The sequence below is a fragment of the Cupressus sempervirens genome, chromosome 7, assembly GCF_028749045.1.
Source record: "Cupressus sempervirens isolate cs-2001-9-10 chromosome 7, ASM2874904v1, whole genome shotgun sequence".
Lineage (NCBI taxonomy): Eukaryota > Viridiplantae > Streptophyta > Pinopsida > Cupressales > Cupressaceae > Cupressus > Cupressus sempervirens.
The window spans coordinates 798,950,472-798,973,910 of record NC_143124.1 but is presented as its reverse complement, the minus strand read 5'-3'; the positions used below and the strand labels follow the sequence as shown (position 1 = coordinate 798,973,910).

The window sequence follows — 23,439 nt, the reverse complement described above, 5'->3', positions numbered from 1 at the left end:
GGAAAGATCCAAAATCGCAGAGGCTAATCTACCCTAGAAACCATTACTCTAAAGATGTAAGGAAGGAATCAAAAAAATAAAATAAACATAGAAGAATTGAAAAACATTCAGTTAAAATAATGGCTTTGCAATAGAGAACAGAAAACTTCAAGGCAAATCTGGAAAAGCAGATTAAGCTGTTCAGCAAAACAAAGTACAACAAAAATGAACCTTTCAATCTACAAAAAAATTGAAATATTCAACTATGTCAGATATATTCAAGGACAATATAGTATCAGAGTCTTCCATCAGACCCTCTAATCTGGCCATTGGTCAACGAAAGGTAACAGCGAACGACATCAGATAAAAAAATCATCAGTCTATTTTAACTAACCAAGAATGGCAGGCAACATTTTTTGCCAGAACCAAATACACGGAAAAGCTTAATCTGATTAATCGGGAAGATAATCAGGTCTCGTGGATCAAGAATCAAAGGTCTCGTGTATCAAGAACCCCAATCATAGGAGGTAATAACAGGCAAATACCTTCTGAAAATATACAAATCATTAGCAATTACTCCAGTGAAGACCGATGGTTTGAATGTACAGAATTAGGTCTTTCTGCTTTCTGTAATGGCCCAAGAACAAAAAAGTCAAATTTCATAAATTGGATACAAGAAGCTTTTGATAGCCAGGTAAGTATTTCTATTCTATCTGAATATTTACTCATCTTCATTGTAAAAGAAAAATACTTAGGAATGAATTACTCAATGAATCTTTGTGTTTCTATAAAGGATAGCATAAATTTTCTGGTGTGGTCACCTAATTTTGATAGAGAAAGCATAAACAAATTAGTAATTCGTACATGGGTAGCGATTAAAAATGTCCCAGTTGAACTATTCCACAATCAAATAGTAAAACGAATGGGAAATTCGTTGGGAGATATTATAGGTTTTGACCCTTATTATAAGGAGTAATGAAATCAAGATTTTAGTTACATTAGAGTTGATAACCAGGAGTTGGATCCAACTAAAATAATTATGAATAGATCATCATATACCTTGCAAGTCATATGGTATCATGGGGATATTAAAAATATAGTATTATTTGATTCCAATTCAAAAAAGGAATATGGAAATGACATTACCTATTCTGTCAATAGGAAATCAAGCTAAAGTAAGCAGATTTCCACAATCCATGATATATTAAAAAAAAAATTATCTGGGATGATTGTGTTTCAATCTTTACCATCAAAGTTTTGGATCATACTCAATGACCCATCATCAAGATGAAAGAATGCTAGGAAATCAAACCTTTAAAAATTGTACCCCGTAACTAGTCAAAACCTTGCTAGGGGGGTAATCAACTGCACTAAATATTCAACCTTCCAATCACCCAAGTCAGAGGCAGGATTGAACAATCTAGGAAAAAGAGGTCTTACAAAAAGACAGAAAAAGAGAAAATCATGCCCAGAGGTAATAGATTTTGAAAGAATAAATCTGTATAGAATAGATTGTCACGAGGATAAAGAAACAAAGGATCAAAACCATAATCCCATTTCTAGTGAAATAGAGACACTCTTAAGGCAGACTGAACATCAAGTCAGAATAAAAACACAGAGCCTAATAGACCTAAACATAAATTAGCTAGTATGATATGCATTCCAAATTAGGATGTAGAAGGAGAGATTGTGGAGGATGACATATGCTTAACACATATTACTACTACAGTAGAAGAACAGGACAAGGCTCAATTAACTCTCACAACTAAGATAAAATAAGGTTAGATAAGATAATATTCTTAATCTCCAACAAAAGACCACAAAAGAGTCTCTGGGACTGAAAGCTTACAACCAAGAGAGCTAACAGAAATAGCAAAAGAAATACAACATCATATAGAGAACATCAAAGATGAGAGTATCAATAACAAGGGGTGATATATTTAGATACCCAGTCAAGAAATAGGAGGGATAGTGGCAGGAAAAATAATCACAATTTAGATCAGAACAAACCATATGACAAGAACAACAATAATCGCAACCAATGTAAAATTACAGCTGATTTGGAAGATCTGGAAAAGGTTGTGGTGGTTTTAAAAAAAAAGAACCTTCAAGAAATCCCAAAAATGGATGAAAATATAAATAGATTGGAGCAATGTAATAAATGTAAGCTTCAAAATCCATATACTAAAGCTATCAAGGAAAACATCAGGACATTTAACAAACTAGTATAGGACATTATGCTAGTTCATAATGACATTTGTGACCAACTCATCTTATGGCAGGATGCTCACAAGACTCGCATAAATTTGTAAGAGCAACTATTGATTATTCATAAGTGTATGTGTAAGGAAGAAACTCCTAATGGAGATAAGGCAGCTAAGTCAAAAGGTCATTCAATCAAGAAAAACAAAGATTTTGAGTACACATAAGTCCAGTAAAGAAAGACCTCAGAGTCAGATTAAGGACACTTGTGCTGATAATGACTTGGAACATACTAATATTCAAGAGGTAGATTTAGTCAAAAACGGAAAAACAAACTCCATCAATTGCAAGGAAAAATTTAATATGGACTTTTTGGGAAAACATAGATGGCAGTGAGACTCTGAGTTTTACACTCGCAGCAGTGACAAATATGCAGATGGAAACCTCAAAAATAGCACAAGAAAAAAGGAAATTTTATAAGTTCTGGCAAACTCCAATAGTAGGAAGAAATCCACTTGAGGATGACAACATTCTAATTGATCATTAAGAGGTGGAAGGAATTAAGGAGAGCAATCTTAATCACATTCCAGTAGAAGTAGTAACTCTCATAAGGAACTGTGGGACAATTAGTCAAGATAAAGTATCCAATGTATGGGATAAAGATAGATTGGAAGAGAATAAGGCACAAACAATCCAATGCTAGGAGGAGTTTGGAGTTCAAGCACCTTCAGAAAGTATACAAGGCTATAATAACAGCAAAGGTATGGAGACCAAATTGAGCATTTGAGTTACATAGCCATAGATGGGGTTGATAAAACGCTAGATTGTATGACAAAATATTGCAAGAGCTAAGAGAAGATACGGAAGAAAAAGTAGATGCATCTATAGCAAACAGTGTGCATAATGCAAGTAGCAATTCAGATAATTTAGGCATATTAATAAACAGATCACCCATAATGTGGTAAACAAAGATAAAAACATGGGAGGAAATCTTTAGCCAAACTCAGAACAACTATAGGTATGGTCAGTAATCAAAAGTAGATTGACGACTTATTTCATGTAGGGAAGGGGAAGTTCCTTCCCATTGAGCCATGAAACTCACAAAATGGAATGTTAGGGGACTAAATGCCCCTATCAAAAAACGTCTGCTCAAGCACATTTTATCTTTATTTGAATCAGATGTAGTATTAATACAAGAAACTAAACTAAACAAAGTAGAGTGAGAGAAACTAAGTAGGAAATTGGGAATGTGGAAAACAGAAATGGTAGAATCAGTAGGGGCTTCTAGAGGAATTGGAATTATTTGGGACCCAAGGTAGATTGATTTTAAACCATAAGTAACTAAAAATAATTGGATGGGGGGAAAATTAGAAGTTTAAAAGTGAAGTTCAGTTCACACTTATTAATGTTTATGGACCAATACCAAAATTAGAAGTTTTAAAAGTGAAGTTCAGTTCACACTTATTAATGTTTATGGACCAATACCAACAGCAAACAAGAAAGAAGAATGGAATGAAATCGGTAAAACTATCAAAGAACTTCTTTTAAGGGAGAGACTTTAATGCTCTCATAAACTTAGAAGAAAGAGTGGCTTGTATCGTAAGTGATGCCAAATTTTAGAGAGTGGATTTCAAAGAACAATCTAATAGATATTCCTACCACTAACGGGATATTCACTTGAAATAACAGAAGATTAGGGTTTTGCTACATAGCAGAGAGACTAGATAAATTCATTTACAAAGGAGATCTAAGCAATTTCAATTTCTCTTTTAATGCTATTATACTTCCTAATGCAAGATCTGATCACTTTCCGATTAGGTTAGAAATAGGTGAACAAAATAAACCACCTAGGAATCCTTTTAAATGCGAGAAAATGTAGTTCTTAGATGATAATTTTCTTTAAAATATAAAGCAATGGTGGCTTGAGGGTGAATTTGAAAGGTCAAAAATGTTTTGTTTTGTAGAAAAATTGAAATTGATAAAAAAAACAATAAAATGGAATAAAGAGCATTTTAACAACATATTTATAGAAAAATTAAATAGTGAAAAGGAACTTAAAAAGCTTAATGAAGAAGTTATAAAAGAAGGAATAGACAATGATAAATATATTAGAGAAAGAAAATTTCTCCCAAAACAAGAAAATAATCTAGCTAAAGAAGAAATCTATTGGAAACAGAAATCAAACATGGTTAACAGAAGGGGCAGAAACAATTTTTTCACAACAGCACTCTTAACAGAAGGAATATAAATAGAATAACAAAGATTAAGGACAAACGATGGAAATGAAACAAAAAATCCAAGCCAAATAGCAGAAGTCTTCATCAATTATTACACTAATTTTTTAAATAATTTTGAATAATCTAATCTAAGAACAAAATGAAAATTACTCTTCCCAAATTATTAATAGCTAAAGATAACAAATATCTAAACAAGAATTTCACCTTAGAAGAAATTAAAGAAGCCCTTTTTGACCTCAATCCAGATAAATCTTTGGGTTTGGATGGCTTTCAAGCCTTTTTCTTTCAAAAACGTTGGGATATTTGGGCTACGATCTATGGGAGACTATTGAGGCAACCAGAAATTCAAGATCTCTCTTAGCTAAGATTAATAATACCTTTTTAGCATTACTCTCGAAGAAATCAGAACATGAGGAACTGGGGACTTTAGGCCCATAGCACTATGTAACACCATCTATAAAATACTTTCTAAAGCATTAGCAAATTGGATGAAAATAGTATTACCTAAACTGATTTTTGAAGAACAAACTAGCTTCATTCTAAGTAGATCAATCTTTGATGGTATAATTATTATCCAAGGACTTATAAATTCGGCACAAATCAACAAGGAATCGTGTATGCTAATGAAGTTAGACATTCATAAGGCTTACCATAAAGTAGATTGGAGATTTTTATGTAAAACTATGGAAGCCTTTGGCTTCTCACACCAATGGGTCAATTTAATATATAATTGTATCTCAACTCCCAAAAATTTCCTTTCTCATTAATGGCTCACCTAAAGATTTCTTTAGCATTTTTAGAGGTATTAAACAAGGAGACCCAATTTCTTCTTTCCTCTTTATCATTATAGCTGAAGCATTTGGCAGAGCCATAAGAAGGCTCAATCAAATGGAAAAATTAAAGGAATCACAGTAACAAAGGAAGTCCCTAAAATAACACATCAACAATTTCTAGATGACATCATCTTTCCGGGAGAAAGTACAATGGAAAGGCCTGTAACTTTAAAGACATAATTAAAACTTACATGGAAGCATCAAGACAAAAAGTAAATTCTGCCAAATTAGAGATTTTCTTTCTCAATACTCCTCCCGAAATAGAAAGAAATATTTGTAATACAATGGGATACAAAGGAGGAGCTTTTCCCTGTAAATATCTTGGCATTCATTTGGAAAAAGGTACCAGAGAAGGTAAAATATGGAATCTTATATCTGAAAAACTAGACAAAAAATGGAAAGTTGGAAAGGGAAATGGCTAATCAAAGCTTAAAGAATAACCATGATTAAAACAATTTTGTCTGCCATTCCAACATGCTAGTTGTCATGTCTTCCACTTCCCAAGGGAGTAAAAAGAAACCTAGATAGCAAATCAAGCAAGGAAGTTCTTTTGGAAAGGCACTAAAGATGAGAAGAAACAAGCATTGATCAAATGGGAAAGTATATTTGGACCTAAAGAATATGGAGGCCTAGACATAAAGAACTGTAGCAGGCAAAATGAAGCTCTAGGAGCAAAACTAATTTGGAGGATGTCTCGTGAACACAAAAGCAAATGGAAAAGGCATTTATATCACAAACATTTAAATAGCTCAGATCCTTTATCTTTGTTTCAAACCATAAACCTGCCTAAAGGATCAAGAACTTGGAATTTCATGTTGCATTATCGTCCCCTTGTATCCAATTATCTTACTTGGGACATTGGCCAAGGTGAGAATGCTCTATTTTGGGAAGATTCATGGGATGGACTTCCTCCACCCGATAGCCTTAACTTGCCAGCTAATATTAAGAATACTCTAATTAGTCTATGGGGATATCATGTTAGTGACTTAAAACAAAGTATCAATAATGACCAACGTGGAGGTTGGAAGTGGAAATCATTCTACGAGACAAATCCGTCAACTCGAGGAAAACAAATTTATGAACAATTTCTTGAAAATAGACAAGTTAATCACAAAGCTAGGAGGGATAAATTAATATGGGGTGCCTCAAAGAGTGGAAAATATAGTGTGAAAAGAGGATATGAAATGATAATTAACTCTCATCAATGGGAAAAGATAGATATTCCCCTCGATGTCTGTTGGGATGTTAGTGTATCTTCCTAAGGAAGGAATATTTCTTTGGGCAGCTTTGCAAAAGGGAATCCTTATGGCTGATACGTTTACTAAGATGGGCTTTGAGGGGCCGTCAAGATGCTCTTTATGTGAAAATGAATCTAAGACAACTAAGCATTTACTATTCCTATGCTCCTTTTCTAGAAAATTTTGGGAATGGTTATGTCAAAATCTCCACTGGTCAACAACTTCTCTTGTCAACTTAAGGAATTTTCTTAATAGCTGGCCCAAACATGGGAATTCCATGTCTGCAGAAATTTTCCATCCATACTTTTATAGGAAATATGGAAAGAGAGGAATAGAAGAATTTTTGCTAACAAAAGTTTGGATTTAACCTCCTTTCTCAATAAAGTGGAAGCATGTATTATAGAGGTAGAAAATAATAATTGGAATATTAAACATGCCAAGCCCTTAGGGGTACTCTCTAATAATCTAGCGGAATTAGAAGCCTTGATCTAAGGTTCTAAAACTTAACTTGGAAATGGACATTAGGAATTTAGTCATTGAAGGGGATTCACAAATTATTCTAAATGTATTAAGGAAAAGAAATACTCCTAATTGGATATTAAACTCTAAACTTAAATATGCATTAAAGATAGTCGATCAATTTGAAGAAATTAGTATTAAACATATATATCGAGAAGGAAATAAAGAGATACATTAGCCAACAAAGTAGCAGATGGTGAGGATTCTCTCCTAAAAATTAATTAAGTCATCCTAAATTTATAATCTTAAAATAATAACCAAGAATACATTCAACGCTAACTCTTTCTAAATCAGTCAACAAATTAAGACATTAATCAAGGATAGGTCATAATATCAAGATATAAGTAAGGACTTCTTGTTCAATTATTTTCTCTGTTAATTCAAGGGTGATCTTATATAATTAAATCTTTCAATTGGTCAATCTAACAATGATCTTGGTCAAGAAGTAATGTCTACAGGCTATTTTACAAAGATGGGCAAGGAGATATATAGCAATAAAGGGAAACCATAACCATAAATAGCATATATCAAAGTTACAAAGGCCATTATCAAATAAAAAATGCCATCTGGGAACTCTTAATGATGCATATAGGGGAATGCCCCTAAATTAGTCATCAGCTGTGTAAATGGATTAAGAACTCCCCGATTAATTGGAGGAACCGTGTAATTAATTAGTTAAAGGTTTTGGCTTAAGCCTTTTACTGATCAAACAAAAAATAAAAGTTTGTTTATGCTATAATTTTTAATTTTTAGATAAACTTTAAAAGATAAGAAAATCAGAAATTAAAAATACATCAGGTAATTTATTATATGTTTTGGTTTGATTGGAATCACATACTGTTTCAAGCAAGTAGAGGTGAAGTGCTGATAACTGGAACAACGAGCTCTATTTTTCTTCCTTAAAAACATAAGGTTGCAAAGAATAAGGACCCAAACTTCGACCTATCAAAATATGCTTTCCTCTTTGAGCTGTTTGAAAATCATGTTTCCAAGTCTGCCAAACTTTTTCTTTTCTGGTACAGTTGACACTCAAAATAGATTAATATGCCTTAAAAATTTACAGGTCTAGAAATCCATTGAAAACTTTGGAAATAAATAACCTCAGAATCACCCAGATACGATTTGTGACACTTCCAGACAACTCTGTCCACTACAAACCGTACACTGTGCAAACCTACAGTAGATTCCAAGCTGTACCCAAGTCAGGTAGAAATTATACCTGGAAACAGCTCAGTTTCTAGACAATTCAGCAGTGTAGAGTTTTACCCAAGTCAAAGATGGAAAACATGAGAGATCATATTACAAGTTTGAAAACATGTTATCAAAATCCAGCCTATAAAGCATTATTGTTTCTTCAAAATTAAGGGGTCATGGAATCCATTAGCAATAGCTCAATTCCTCAACAATGCCCAAAATCAAACATGAGAGATCATAACATGAATTTAAGAAAATGTTATCAAATCCAGCCAATGAAACATTCACTGTTTCTTCAAATTATAGGGCTGTGGAATCCAGTAGTAATAGCCCAACTCCTCAATTACAACCAAACTCAAACACGAGATTATAACATGAGTTTTATAAAATGCTATCATATCCAGCCTATTGAGCATTCATTGTTTCTTAAAAACTAGAGAGCCATGGAATCCAGTAGCAATAGTCCACATCCTCAATAATGACCAAACTTAAATATGAGAGTTCATAACATAAGTTAAAGAAAATGTTATTAAATCCAGCCTATGAAGCTTTCATTGATAATTGCCATAAGCAAACATTTCCTAGGAATTTATGATGTGGTTGGCTGTGAGGAACATGCTATGATGTATTGACCCAAATATTAATAATGCTATAATGTATTTAATTGAATATTACCATAATCTCCAGATATTTAAAATTTCTAATATTTGTTTTAAGTGATTAATATTGTTTGCAGACATAGAAATCAGGAATATTCCCAAAGAGAGGAATTAAAATTAGTATCAGAGCATTGATCTTGCCAATCCATGGATAGAGAAGTATAAGCAATTAAACCAAAGAGCTCAATGGGCCTTAGAAAGAGAAAAAAGAAAACTAGATGCAAGTGGCAACCCAACTAAAGGTAATAAAATGGGTGATAATATGGTTAATCTGGGAAACGAATTAAGGGCTTTTATGAGGCAACAAGAGAAGACAACAGAATTGCTTCTCCTAACACTTCAAAATATGAACAATACAATCAATACTTTTAGGTCTAACCAAACCAATAGAACAGATGCTAATAGAACACCATTAAGATCATCACCTAAATTCAACGAGGTCTTTATTCTTACCTAAAGAAAAACCAAGAGAAGAACCCAACATGGCAATAAATAGCCTTGACAAAAGTGTAGAAGCATATTCAGCAATTGACCCTAAAGCTAAAAAACATATTCCATTTTGTGAATATTATGATGCAAGAACAAGAAATATCTCATGAAAAGACAGAAGGGAGCTCAAAAATGAATTACAACAGAGAGTGAGTAAGACTACTCTTCCTAGTTTCAATGGACTGGGGAAGGTCACTGTGGAAGAATGAATCCAAAACCTAGACACAAATTTTTATCTTGGCCCCATGATAGAAGAAGATGCTATTAAGTTTTCCATTTTAAGCAAAGGGGATTACGCACGATTGGTGGCACCACGGAATTGTCAAAAAAGGGCATCAAAGCATGGCAACATATGATGAATTTATACAACACCTAATAGATCAATTTGATCAGGAGCATCCTAGAGACATTTCATAGAGTTGACACAATTAAGCAACCAGGTTCAGTGGAGTGTTATGTGATCATGATCCCGTGTTACTGAGGGAAGGCTCATATACCTATTTATTGAGGGAAAAAGGAGTCATTGTGTGACTTGGTGAGTGCTCTTGATCCTACATCACTCTAAGATGCTATCCAAAAGGCATTAAGTTAAGAAATTACAACAACTAAGGACAAGACTATTCCAAGAATATACCATTAAGATCGCATGGCTTGGTGGGCATTCTTGATCCAACATCCTACAAGATGCAATCCAAAAGGTATTAAGGTTAGAAATTAAAACAACTAAAGTAAAGACCTATTCCAAAAATATACTGCCAAGATAGCATAAGAAACCCTCTTAAAATAGAAATTGGCAACCAAAGGCATTGCCTTTGTAATTCAACATAATGGAGAAGTCCAAGAGAAAGCTTCAAAAGAAAGGTTTGTATCTTGCTCGTAAGGAATGATGGGAACCTTGTCATTGATGTTCAAAAAGGTAAGAAGTACACAACTTAGAAGCAATAGCAAATGATGAATTAAGGAGAGGGAATTTGAAAATGAAAGGAAAAAGAGGAGAAATGATGATGAAGATTTTGCATATAGTATATTGGCCACACTTTCAAGGGTGCCCAAGTCTCATAGTGGAGAAATGATGATGAAGATGATGAAGATTTTGCATATAGTATAATGTTGTACAAGGACAAAAAGTGAATCTCATGGTGGATAGTGGTGCTATCCATGATTTCATTAATGAAGGTTTGGTAATGAAGATGAAGTTAGAAGCCAAAAAATTTAAAGTTTCAAGGTAGTCATGGCAATGGATTCACTAGCTCTTGTACACAAACAATTCAGCAACTAAGCTTTAACTTGGCAAGACATCAACTAAGTGAAAATTTCTAGATAGTAAATATGGGAGATACGGATATGGCTTTGGGCATTCAATGGTTACATTGCTTAGGTAAACATTATCAAGATTTTTTATAGATGGTACTATGTTTCTAGCATAATGGCAAGAAAGTAATTCTACAAGGCCTATCAAAAGGATCTCCAAGAGTAGTGTTGTCAAAAAGGATGGAAAGAACTTTTAGACATGGTTATGTATAGCAAATAACACAATGTATGATCCTTGATAGATATTCATCCAAAGGAAGGAAGACTATACATATTTATTTCAATCTATCTTAGACAAGCATAAGGGAGTTCTTGACAGTTTTCCATCAGGATTACTTTTTAAGTTGAGTTTTAAGCACACCAATGAACTATAATTAGCCAAACCAGTAATCATCACAACCTAAAGCCACCCAAAAAGATATAAGGAATAAATTGAAAGAAAAATTAAAAAGTTACTTAGATGAGACATATATAACCTAACTCTAGCCATGTTGCTTCTTCTATACTAGTAAAATAAAATGACCGTACAATGAGGATGCATGTGATTATAGGGCTTTGTATTAAAAAAAACCTGTGAAGAACTGATACTTGTTGATGTGAGTTTTGTTCCACTACAACATGCAAAATCAAATGGTTGATGTTTTGAGGAGAAACATCAAACGATCAACCTCTCTTGATATAAGGTCATCTCTCGTGCTAAGCTTGCAACGTAAGATCATGAAATGACTTCAAGGTTCCTTTAATTGTGGGTAGATGCTCAATGAAATAATGCAATCTGTTGGTAATCACTTAGGGGACTTGCATTGTTTCTCAAGATTTGACAATACACTTCTAACAAATATGGCTTGAGAATGTGCGATGAAATTATTGCTTTTAATTTTCAACTCTTCACTTCTCAACTTGCTTAAAATTAAGTTATTGACTCTTATTTTAATCTTAAATTCGAATGCAAGGACTTGTGAATGGCTTGGACTCTACATGGAGCTTGATCAGAAGCTTGACTCACCTAGTGCAAGCTTCTATGGTACACTACAAATTTTCAAAATCAATATTTTCTCCTCTATCCCATCAAATAAATGCAAACTATAAAATCAATACCAATTGAAATTAAGTGCTATCATTCATCAACTAAGCACACAAGACACACTTGCAACTAGTAAGAGGCTAGTGGCCTGGATTTGTTTGAGCCCTGCAAGTGAACATCCACAACTACCACATTCAACTAAACTAAGCAAATTCTATTTTACTTTATCTCAACAACTTTGAAATGAAATCCATTCTAAATAAGGATGAAGGTAACCATGCAATAACACAAACTTGATCACAACTATCACCATGCAAAACACAACAATGATGAGTAGAGCAAATTTATTATTCTTGCAATAATTTTCCAACATCTCCCTTACAAATGAAAGTAGTCTTTATATAGGGAGCTCAATTAAAATGAACGACCGTGATTAAATCAAAATCAATGGCCTAGATTGAATCCTACAAACCCTAATTAGGGTTGTCACCCCCATCAACCAATAAGATTCAAGTATCCAGTAATAGACTAGTGGAAAAATCCCATGAAAGTAGCAACCAATCAAAGGGTGCCACAAATGTGGAGCCAATCAAAATCAGAAACTAAGGCAACTAACCAATAAGAAAATCGCAAGCCACAAAGGCTTACATCAAATCATGATCCAGAATGATATTTCCTTTATCCCTTTCTCTCTTTGCTAATTCCACAAACCTAGACACCATGTTGTCGACTTCATTCATTGGAGGTGTAGGTGTGTTTTGAATCTTTCTCTAACTAAATCCCTTTCATTCTTGGTTGTCACCATTGTCTTCTACCACTAAGTTGTATTATCTCCTACTAAAGTCATGCAAAGTCTAAGAGATGAGAAGCCTTCTAAAGTCTCAATCCTGATGATACCATTCTCTTTACCAATGAAAGATCTCAATCTTTCACTTAGAATCTCTATAAGTTCATGCTTTCTCTATTGAGCCCCTAGAAATAGAAGGCAATTGCAATGGCACCTGAAGTATTTGTAATTATGTTGTGCACTGAAACACCAAGATGAGTGGTATCATTCCTTATCTTTTCCAAAACTTCCAGCCTGTAAGCTAGAGAAAAGTGTCATGCCTCTATATTATTCATTTCTCCCACCTTAATCAGCTTGCCCTTCACCAGTATTCGTTCATGAGTGTCTACCATAACCCATAGTTGAGGTATAATATTTTCTTTAATAGGTTGAAAGTGAAACTCATTCCAAAGACAGATGAAAGCATGAAATCTATCTTTAAGTGCCATAAGTGCTTGAAACTGCTCCACTAACCTTGGGTTGAATGTTAATCCTTCCTATATTACTTTGTCTACCCAAGATTGAGCCTCCTAAAGTGTGAACCTTACACTCTCTTTATTGTTAATGTCTCCTCTGTCAAGTTAAAGTGGTGGTGTAATGGAGGGATCTGCCTACTTGATTGGTTTGAAGGCATTCCTTTAGAATGCTACCAACCTTTGGCATTCTTGTTTGTATTTATTATTTTTTCCAACTTCATTTTTCACCCTTCTCTTCATGGCTTTGATACCCTCCTTGGCCTCCTCATACTCTATTTCTTTCATAGTAGTCCCCAAATCATGCTTCACTATCTCATAATCAAACATATTATTCTTTGCTTTGCTCACCCTTGGGATAGCAATTTGGACTTTGTGAGTCCCAAAGTCATCTCTAATCAACTTAAACATTCTCTTTGTTAGTTGATTTCTTCCTCTTCCAATTGGATAAGATCTTTGATTTGTGATATTGCTATCAAAATTCAACTGTGTAGTTTTCAGAATCAACCCACTGACCCGTGTTTCATGAGTAACGATTCTCATGAACTCATCTCTCATGAAAATGAATAAAACACTTAGCAAGCATTGCATCTAGGTGATGCTCACAGAGGTGAAGCATCAAGACTTTTGGGAGGTTACCCATCCAATACTACTCCAACTTGAGCACGCTTAACTACAAAGGTTCCTCTATGGTTAAACCCACTTAACTTGCAACCCCATTTGCAAAACTTTCAGCAAGTGTTGTGCCTTATGAACCATTCATTATAAAGCCCCTTAAGCTCGTCAATTGATAAGTAGAATATATTAATTGAGGTTACTCTGTACTTAAGTGCCAAGTGAAAAATCAAAAGAGAGAGTAATCAAAGTTGAGGAGCCACAGGCAAAGAGACAAAAGCAAACAGCTCCTTCGTCCAAAGAAAGCACCACTTTGAAGCAAGCAAGAACTATGCAGCCCATGGGAAAGAAAGTACATCGGAAGATCTCCTTAGAGTCAGAAAATAGCAAAAGTAAAAGTTCTTCAAGATATTCACCTATGAGTGCCTTTGAATTAGAAGGAATGATTTCCCCTAGAAATGATAATAATAATGTGATGGTTGATATCAAGGATCTCCTCAAAATGGACAAGTCCTCACTCCTGCAGAAGTTCCTAGTAGTACACTTGGTGAAGGTTTTGCAAATGGGATTGCAAGCAAAGTGGGTTTAACTGTGGATGGAACTCCAAAGTTAAGCAAGCTCGAGCCGAAGTAAAATTGGGATGGGTGACCTCTCAGGAAGTCTCAATGGTTCATCTCATCATCTAGACACAATGTGTGCTAAGTGTTTCATTCATTCTCATGATTGATGAGTTCATGTGAACCACTACTCATGAAACATGGGTCAATGAGTTTGACTCAAACAACTACACAATTGAATCCTAACAGCAATATCACAATTTGACTTGTGGAAAATATCTCCTGCTTATCAATTGATGAGCTTAAGGAGATTTCTAATGAATGGTTCATAAGGTACAATACTTGTTGAAGATTTTGCAAATGGGGTTGCAAGCAAAGTGGGTTTGAACATGGAGAGAGAACTCCATAGTTCAGTGTACTTAAGCTGGAGTAGTACTGGGATAGGTGACCTCCCACAAAGTCTCAGTGCTTCACCTTTGTGAGCATCACCTAGATGCATTATCTACTAAATTTTCCATTAATTCTCATGAGAGATGAGTTCATGTGAACTACTACTCATGTAACATGGGTTAATGAGTTTGACTCAAAAAATTAAACAGTTGAATCCTAATAGCAATATCGTTATTTGACTTGTAGAAAATATCTCCTACTTATCAGATCTTCAATGTTATCAATTGTTCTATCTGGACACCGCTCTCCTCATCCTCCAAAGTAGCCCATAACCGATCTGGGATTGTGTCTTCTCCCCACTCTAGTTGGGTCTCCTTCTCCTTTTGACTCTCAATTGGGAGGACAATAACACTTTCATTAGGACCTCCTTTAGGAGGTGAGACTTGTCCATCTTGAAGAGAAACCTCAATATCAACCACTGCATTATGTTTATCATTTGTAGGGGAAAGTATTCCTTGTAATTCAGAGGCACTTAGGTGAATATCTTGAAGAACTCTCACTTGTGCTATCTTCTAACTAAAAGGATATCTCTCGTGTATTTCCTTTCCTTTGGACCACATAGTTCTTCCTTGCATTGAAGTGGTACTTTCTTTAGAAGGAAGAGTTCTCTACTTCTATCTTTTTGCATGTGGCACCTCAACTTTGATTCCTTTCTCTTTTGAATTTTCACTTGGCAGTACCTTTGTGGTATTTTTCCTCTTCCTGCTAGGTTCTTCTTACCCCCCACTAGATGCTTGGGGCTGCCCTAATGATTCCCCTTTTGCAATCTCTTTGACTTCCTTCATTTTATCATATGTTAAACGCAGCTTTCTTGTTTCCAATCCCATGATCCTTTTATCCAACCACTCCTGAGTGTGGATAGAAACTGGGATCATCAAAGTATCTAGGCTAATCTCCATCTCATTCTCCCAATTAATCGATTCTGGCTCATGTTTTGCAGTGTTTTGAAATCATTTCTAACTACATTGTCATCATCTTCTAGCTGATCTAGAATCTCTCTCCATTCATACGTTTCTGATCCCATATGTTGTCAATCTTGGAAATGTTCTCTTCCTTACTTTGAAATCATCACTCACATTTGTCCAATAGTCCTTTAAGTGCGCGATGTGGATCTGTCGATTCCCAAATGTTGTCTTGATCTTACCCATGGGATCACAATTTTGTCTTGACTCGTATAGCTCCTCACCCATAATACTCCAATTTTGCATCTGCTAACTTAGCTTTTGTTAGGGAAGGACACACCTCACCATTAAGACAATAGGAATGTGAATCTTGGCTTGTGTCTAATTTTTAGAATTCTATCGTAGGAGAGAAATTGTTTGGCGAGTTCCATGATAATTATCTTGTTTGTTCGATACCTTGGCAATCTCTGCAAGTATTTTGTGCTTCCAAGCAAGTGGATATATGTGAACTTATCATTATGAATGTACCACGATTCATATCTTCAATCAACTTCTCTGCCTCTTCCGAGAGCCTCACTTGTAGAGTTCCTTGTAGTTGGCTCATGATTCTCATGGCGAATACATCATTGAACATATTGAAATCCTTGGGACTACAAAGTTGAAGTTGTGGATAGCATGCATCCACAAGGTACTCTCCTTTGGTTCCACATCTCCCCAAGGCCCTTAATCCTAGAAATTAGAATATTCTAGCAATCATGTAAACAAGGTAGGATGTCGTGTAGAAACTTATGGTGTCCTTTAGTGTTCTCATCTAATGATCGATGTTGACACTGATAATCCTAGCCCATGCAAACACCACATCTCCTGATAGGATCTTATCTATGAAATAGAACATCCAAGGTCGAAACATTATGTTGTAGTTCCCCCATCATCCTACTTAGCATCACAATGAGGTCATTCTTGCTTGAAATCTGATATGGTTAACTTATCCAACTTTAGGATCTTGGAGTAGTGACTCCATGGCTCATCCATCCACTCTCTATTCATCCTTCTTTGCACATGCATCCACTTGGTCATGATAATACATCTTTGCATCCTCATTAGTGATGTAAAATGCTCCCTCATGAGATGGTATGTTGAATGTCATCACAATAGCTTTTTTTGATAGTACAATTACAAGCATCTTTTCTTCACCACATTCAATTGTCTTCATTTGAGCATTAGAGTTCTTTGCATTGCAAATTCGATGACCAATTTGGGGCATAGCATGGTAGGAGGAAAAGCAATTGCATAGACTATCCCATTTGTCACCATCATCTTCACCATCCATGAATTCATTTCTTTAGTCATCCTCTCTCTCACTTGAACCATATCAAGAGGTCCCAAGTTGGTGTCTCTGATCTTCTTGGGTTTCATGGTTTGGGCAGTTCTTTCTACTTTCCACACTTGGTCTTGGCTTTCCCTCTCTCTCAATTCAAGGCCATACTATCCAATTTTGGTGGTGAATTCTAATATTTTCAGAGACAGGTAACTTTTATCGCTTATTCTATTATAAAGTTACTTTATGACTAAAGCAAGGGTAATGGGGTCATAAGAAACCCCTTCATCATCACCTGGTAAAGTAGTGACTTTAAGTTGCTTTAAAAGGAAGAATAGATTTCATTAAGAGGACGCCATGGTATAGAGCTTTTTAAATATTTTAAAAGATTATTCAATTGCCTCCAAAGTGGACACTAAGTTGAACAGAAAAAATAAGTTTAATATTTGCGAGCTCTAGGAAAAGCGCTTCGGAGGGAAATGAATTCAAATTGAAAGAAGATTCCCCTAATTCTTGCCTCGTTCTTTATATTCTCATTTTAACTCTTATTTGGTTATGCTTGATCTCACAAATTAATTAAATGTTGTCAATATGATCTCAAGGAGTTTTTCTTTTGCTGGCACTTTGGAGGGAAATGAATTCAAATTGAAAGAAGATTGCCCTAATTCTTCCATCGGTCTTTATATTCTCATTTTGACTCTTATCTGGTACGCTTGATCTGACAACTAAATTGAATGTTGTTAAAATGAGCTCAAGGAGTTTTTCTTTTGCTGGTTGACAATGAAAACCCTCTACTTATTTGCCGGTTTCAGTGGTTAGAAACCTGTCCTAGCTAGTCAGTCTAGTTGTTCTGAGACTTACAGTGATTTTGGCTTTGTGGGTGATTTTGAATTTGAGAAAGCTTAAGATATGCCTTTTCTTCCGATGTAGATTTCTTGGTTTTAGTGATGAGAGTCTTTTGGGAGTGTTGTTCAAGTTTGGATTTTTTCAGAATGCTGGTGTGATTTTCCTAAGTAGCTGGGAATCGAACTTCTGCTCAAATTACAGCTATCAGACTATTCCTCTTTGTTGGGTGAAGCATTTTCAGTGATAATTTTTCGTTTTTGGAAAAGAACTGAAATAATTATGCCAAATCACCCCTAGAAGTGGGTACCACGACCTTAATGTCACATGGGTTTGGTAAGTAAAGGTTAAGGCTCATTTCTGAGCTTTGGAAAGTGGTCTTCAATTGAGCTTAATATTGTTGTTCAAAAACGGAGAGTGCTGGAGTACTTGGATTGAGTAGCGACATTCTATGTTCCCAAAAAATTACGTAAGTCCATATTATATCTTGCTTAGTGCTGGTAACAATTCTGAGCAGACTTTAATGATTCTTGAAGATAATCTCAGGGCTGATTTTTATATCAGAAGAATGTTTTCAGTTCAGTTATCATACCTCTTTTAATATTGAATTTCAGTTATCATAAGCAAAAAAGGCTCTCTTATAATGCTATAATACTTTCAGTGGCTAATGTACTATCTGAGTGGCAATGGTGACAAGGCCTCACTTTGGCTAGTTTTTCGTTGAGAAGATTTGTACATGTGGGTTCATTATCATGAATATAATCTGAAGCTAACAATCAGCAAGTTACACTCATTAGTTTAGATTTTGCATCATGTATTTCAAAAACAAAAAAAACGGGGGGGGCCCACGACACTCGAGTGCAATTTGTTTCTGCCAACTCTATGCTTCTGTACAAGCCCATGATATTAACGAGAGCTTCCACAAGATCATGTTGAGGAGGAAGTCCAAAATGCATGGTTGACCCTCTGGCTTGCACCTCCAAATGCAAGCCTAAGATAGTACTCATCAGTGAAAACACCTTGCATGCTTTGCAAGCAGTTGAAGGAGATCACAAGACAGTTATATTCATTGGAGATAGGTGGTGAATGAGATAGCACACAGCGACATCAGACAAGCTCAGTGTGTGGTGTTGTCCATATAGTGCAATCTTGTGTATATGTACAGTATTGTACTCACAGCTATAATCATTCTTGTCCAGGATTACATATTAACTATTGTACAACATCTGATTCATAAGGGTGCTGTAGCAAATCATTGGAATTCCAGTCTTTAAATAATGCAGTTATTTATTATAAAGCATGTAATCTGAAGCTAACAATCAGCAAGTTACTCCTCGTTAGTTTATATTTCACACCAGTGATAGCTATGTCGCAGTGTAGTTTGTTTCTCTCAACTCTACACATCTGTATAGGCCCATAGTATTAAAAAGAGAGAGCATCTGAATGACCGCATTGAGTGGGAAGTGAAAAGTACAAGGTCAAGCCTCCTGCTTATGCCTCCAAAAGCGAGCCTAAGATTGTATTCATCAGGCAAGATGGATTGCAGACTGTGCATACAGCCAAAGGCTATCACAAGACAATTAGATTTGTTGGAAATAGGTGACAACAGAGATAGCACACCCAACATCAGACAAGCTTAGTGCATTGTCTTCTCCAGGATTACATATTAAATACTGTACTCAGAACATCTGATTCATAAGGTTGCTGTAGCAAATCACTATAATACCAATCTTTAAGTAATACAATTATATTATTGAATCCTGAATATGATGGTATCTAGCCTGTGATTAGAATTATGTTCCTGTCACTCTGACTAATTTATTAAGTTTTATATATATGTGCATCTAATCTTCAAAACTGTCTAATATTTCAATCGTTGCCCTTTAAATCTAGGCAGATAAATGAAGTCGCAGCGAATCCATGAAGGAAATAAATTAAAGGTGATTGATGTACATATAATTAAAATTAAAATAAGTGTTTAGCCAGTGAATCGATGTGACTTACAAAAGGTAATGGATTTGATAAAGAGTTATGACTCTCTCTAAATTGAAGTTATAAAGGAAGAGACATTTATTGGAGAAGGGAACCAATCAGAAAAATTTATATCCAGGTTTCATATAAATATATTCAGCAGCAGATACTCAATTTAGAGCAACAAATCTGAAAATAAGATCAGCAATAGTTATATTCAATTCAGGCAGAAATCTGTTATAAGGCTTTCAAGAATTATTTAAATATTAAATTGCCAATCCATAAGCAATTCATTATTTCAGATCATCGATTGAAGAAAACATTGAAATACAAATTATAAAGACAAGTGTATACAGAAGAAAATAATTTATTACAGTCATTTGAGAATAAACTTGTTACTCCATCAATAGGTACTTAGCTAGCAATGATCTAGCAAATTACTTGAGAACTCATTTTGAAATTGTGAAAATGTCTTGGAAATTGGAAGGACAAAATCCCTTCCACATTCAAGATATGTGCGAGGACTCCCCCTGCTAGCCTTCCTTTCTCTTGGGCTTCAATAAAGAGGATGGCCCAACTTCCATACTCTCGGCAAATGAAGGACAAACAGCCTTTGATAATTGCAATTTTGCAAGCATTTCCTAAGAATTCACAATGTGATTAGCTGCTAGAAATATGCTAAGATGTATTGATCCAAATACTAATGATGCTATGATATATTGATTTGAATATCATCATATTTTATTTATCTTTACTATTTATAATATCAGGTTTTAGTGATTAATATTCCCAATAGGGGCATTACAACACTAACAAAAGGACCATGACATATTTAATGTAGTGTCCAAAACTTAACTCTTGAGTATTATAGATACATTTTACTAATTATAAAAATTACATCTGGCTGAGTACTGGCAAATACCATATTGAAATGATACTTATAGGTTTAATGTGCTGTTTCTAAAACTCTCAACTCCCTAACTTGAATTTGAGTCTGATAATTGTAAAGGACTTAGGCTGTTGCAACTGTGTTTGTGGCACTCTACTTTCAATGCAATAATAATTGCTTCACAGTTTGGACTGGACTAGTTTCTACTAAAAATCCAAGATAAGGTCTCTAATGTGCTTTCCACCTTTGAGTAAATCTAGGGCGAGGTTGCCTCTTTGACAGCACAACTTGACCATTCAGTCAGAGACGGTAGACCTCGAACAGCTGGCACGTTGTTTACTTTCGTCCGCCAGATAAAATCCCACTTATGAATTGCCATTCAGTCAGATACGGCAGACCTCGAACAGCTGGCACATTGTTTACTTTCGTCAGTCGGATAAAATCCCACTTATGGATTGATTACTTCCCCCACAAATGGATTGGTGAGATCAATACTACGATTTTCGTATGATAACCCAGGAGTCACTAAATTGGCATTTTGTTTTGTCCTGAGCTAAAACAAACTATCACTACCTTTGATCGTCGTTGCAAACAATATGTCAGATTTCAGTTTTTTTCGGGTCTGGTGTACATGCAATCAGATTCAAAAATTTATCGTGCCCAAAGAGAAAAAGTGAAGCCCTCATGATAAATGTCCACAAGATCCTAAAATTCGATGTGAAGCATTTGCATCTTTTGCACGTTTTGGCGTAATACTTCCCAATTTAACAAATGAACAGAGAAAGTTGCAGCTTATCATGACCCAAAAAGAAGAAAGAGGCTTTGAAAAAACAAAAAAGGGGAGTAGACAAACATCTAATCCAAGTTACTAACCTGAGCAAATTCGACGATTAAAGCGCGAAACCGTGGGTGGCGGGCGGCCTGTACTTTAAGCCTGGAGGCAATGGGCTTGCTTAGAGTTCTGATCAACAATGTCCCCAATTTGGCCAGTGGAAGAATCATGATTATTATGATGATCCCGTCCTCCAATGTGAGTAAATGTTTTCCTCAACCAAACGGGCATCGATAAAAAAATTCACTTCATTTTATTCGTCTGAAGGAATGAATGCCTTGTCAAACAAGCCATCATTAGGCCCCTTTCCTCGAGTGCAGAAAGATTATTTCTTTGATATTTTATTTTAGCTGGCCTCTTTTTTTTTTTCTGTTTCTTGGTTACCCCATGTCCTTATGGGCAAGTAGTCACCATGTACCCATGTAACTCTTGTAACTCATAAATTAAGAAGAAAGCACAGTTTGGAATCTTTTTTTACTAATAATTCTAAAATAAACTTTGAAAAAGGAGGGGCTCAAAATAAGCATTTATTTTTTTCCTCTTCTCTAAATTTTCTCTTCCAAATTTAATTTGAAACAAATATTCATTAGAAAATTTTATTTAAAAGAAGATGCCTAAAAAAGGGCAGAAATATTGCTTCCATGGGGCCACTAACTTGACATTTTTTTGCTAAAAAATTGGAGCAGCGCTACTAGCCAAAATAAGCCTAACAGTCGCATGGGGACCTCTTGTTAGTTGTTCCATTTTGGATTGCATATGTAGCATGGAAGTTTGCTCTTAGTTTGAATTATTCATGCTAGATTGAACTTGCAAGTTTTGGGTTGGAACAATTCCCATGAAAGTGGACATGTAAGGAATTGTTGGATATTTTTAATTCTTTCTAGCTCTTATTTTGGCCCGTAATTAAGAGTTGATAGTTTTCGTGTGTTTAAAGAGGAGTGAGTAATTATGGTATGTATTAATAATACAATTTTTTTGTTTTTTTAAAATAACTTAACTAATTGAATATCTAATGGAGTTAATCAATTAACATAAATTTACTTCAATATTATGGACTTATATCTATTAAGTCATACATAGACTTTCAGGATAGGTCAATGGATAGTTAAATGGTGTTACGCGTCATTATTTAGGATATTTAATATAGTAATGCCTCTAGCTTTAATATTTGCACAATGTCCTTTTTCAACATATTGTTGTCACCACAAATTTGTCATCCATATCTCAAGTGAAGTCTAATGCACATGGTTCTGACTCTAGCTTCAGGATCTATACAATGCCCCGCTTCTTTAGAATATTTTTTCGCAACAAATTTGTTGCCCATGTTTAGGGTGGAGTCCAATGTGCCAAAAAAGAAGAAGATAAAAGTGGAACAATTTGTTCTCCTTTTCAGGAAGCATATATTTCATAATGCTACACATGAAGCCTGGAAATGGAGCCTAGTTTGGTTTTAGAGTTTTTAGAGATTTTATGCTTAGAGCTAACCTTTGGTAGCTGTTTGCATTGTTTAAGTTTCTAGATTTTGCTTTAGTTTCATGGTAGCATAACATTGTTAGGTTTCTTTCTTCATTGAATTACATTTCCATTCACATCCATGGAATCCTTTGAGGATAGATTACTCATAGCCATTGCTTGAAGGCATTTCACATACATTTTTAGTATAGATTCACATTTGCATATTTACATTCATTCAATTTGGTTTGAAGGGATTCATTCAATAGTTGTGTTTAAGAGAGCTCATCCACATCCCTCACACTTAAGCACACCAACAAGGCTTCTTATGGACACCTTGATTGAGTTGCTTTGAGGTTGCATGAGGATTTTAATTTGCAGTTGCATAAGTTGTTAAACTCAAGCTTGTCTTAGTTGTATTTCAATTTGTTTCTAATCTTTCATATGCACATGTTACAACTAATGTTTTCTTATTTACACATGCTCCTGACAGGTTAGGATTTTCCTACATACCAAACAAAGGATGAAAAGTTGTTTCCATATCGTCGGATAGTTGAAGATCTTAAACAACACTTCACTAAGATAGTCTTTCATTAGATACCAAGGACTAATAACAAAGCAACAAA

The 23,439-nt window shown here is 35.0% G+C and overlaps 1 protein-coding gene across 1 annotated transcript in view; it reads right to left on the bottom strand.

Moving 5' to 3' along the window:
- The window catches only part of LOC149549779 (Optic atrophy 3 protein (OPA3)), a 34,670-nt gene extending 12,913 nt beyond the window's left edge, over positions 1-21,757 (bottom strand). The window contains exon 1 of the mRNA XM_089793042.1: positions 21,403-21,757. Within this exon, the coding sequence (XP_089649168.1) occupies positions 21,403-21,531 (129 nt within the window). The 5' untranslated portion in view covers positions 21,532-21,757. The remainder of the gene's footprint in view (positions 1-21,402) is intronic.
- Positions 21,758-23,439: the final 1,682 nt, after the last annotated feature.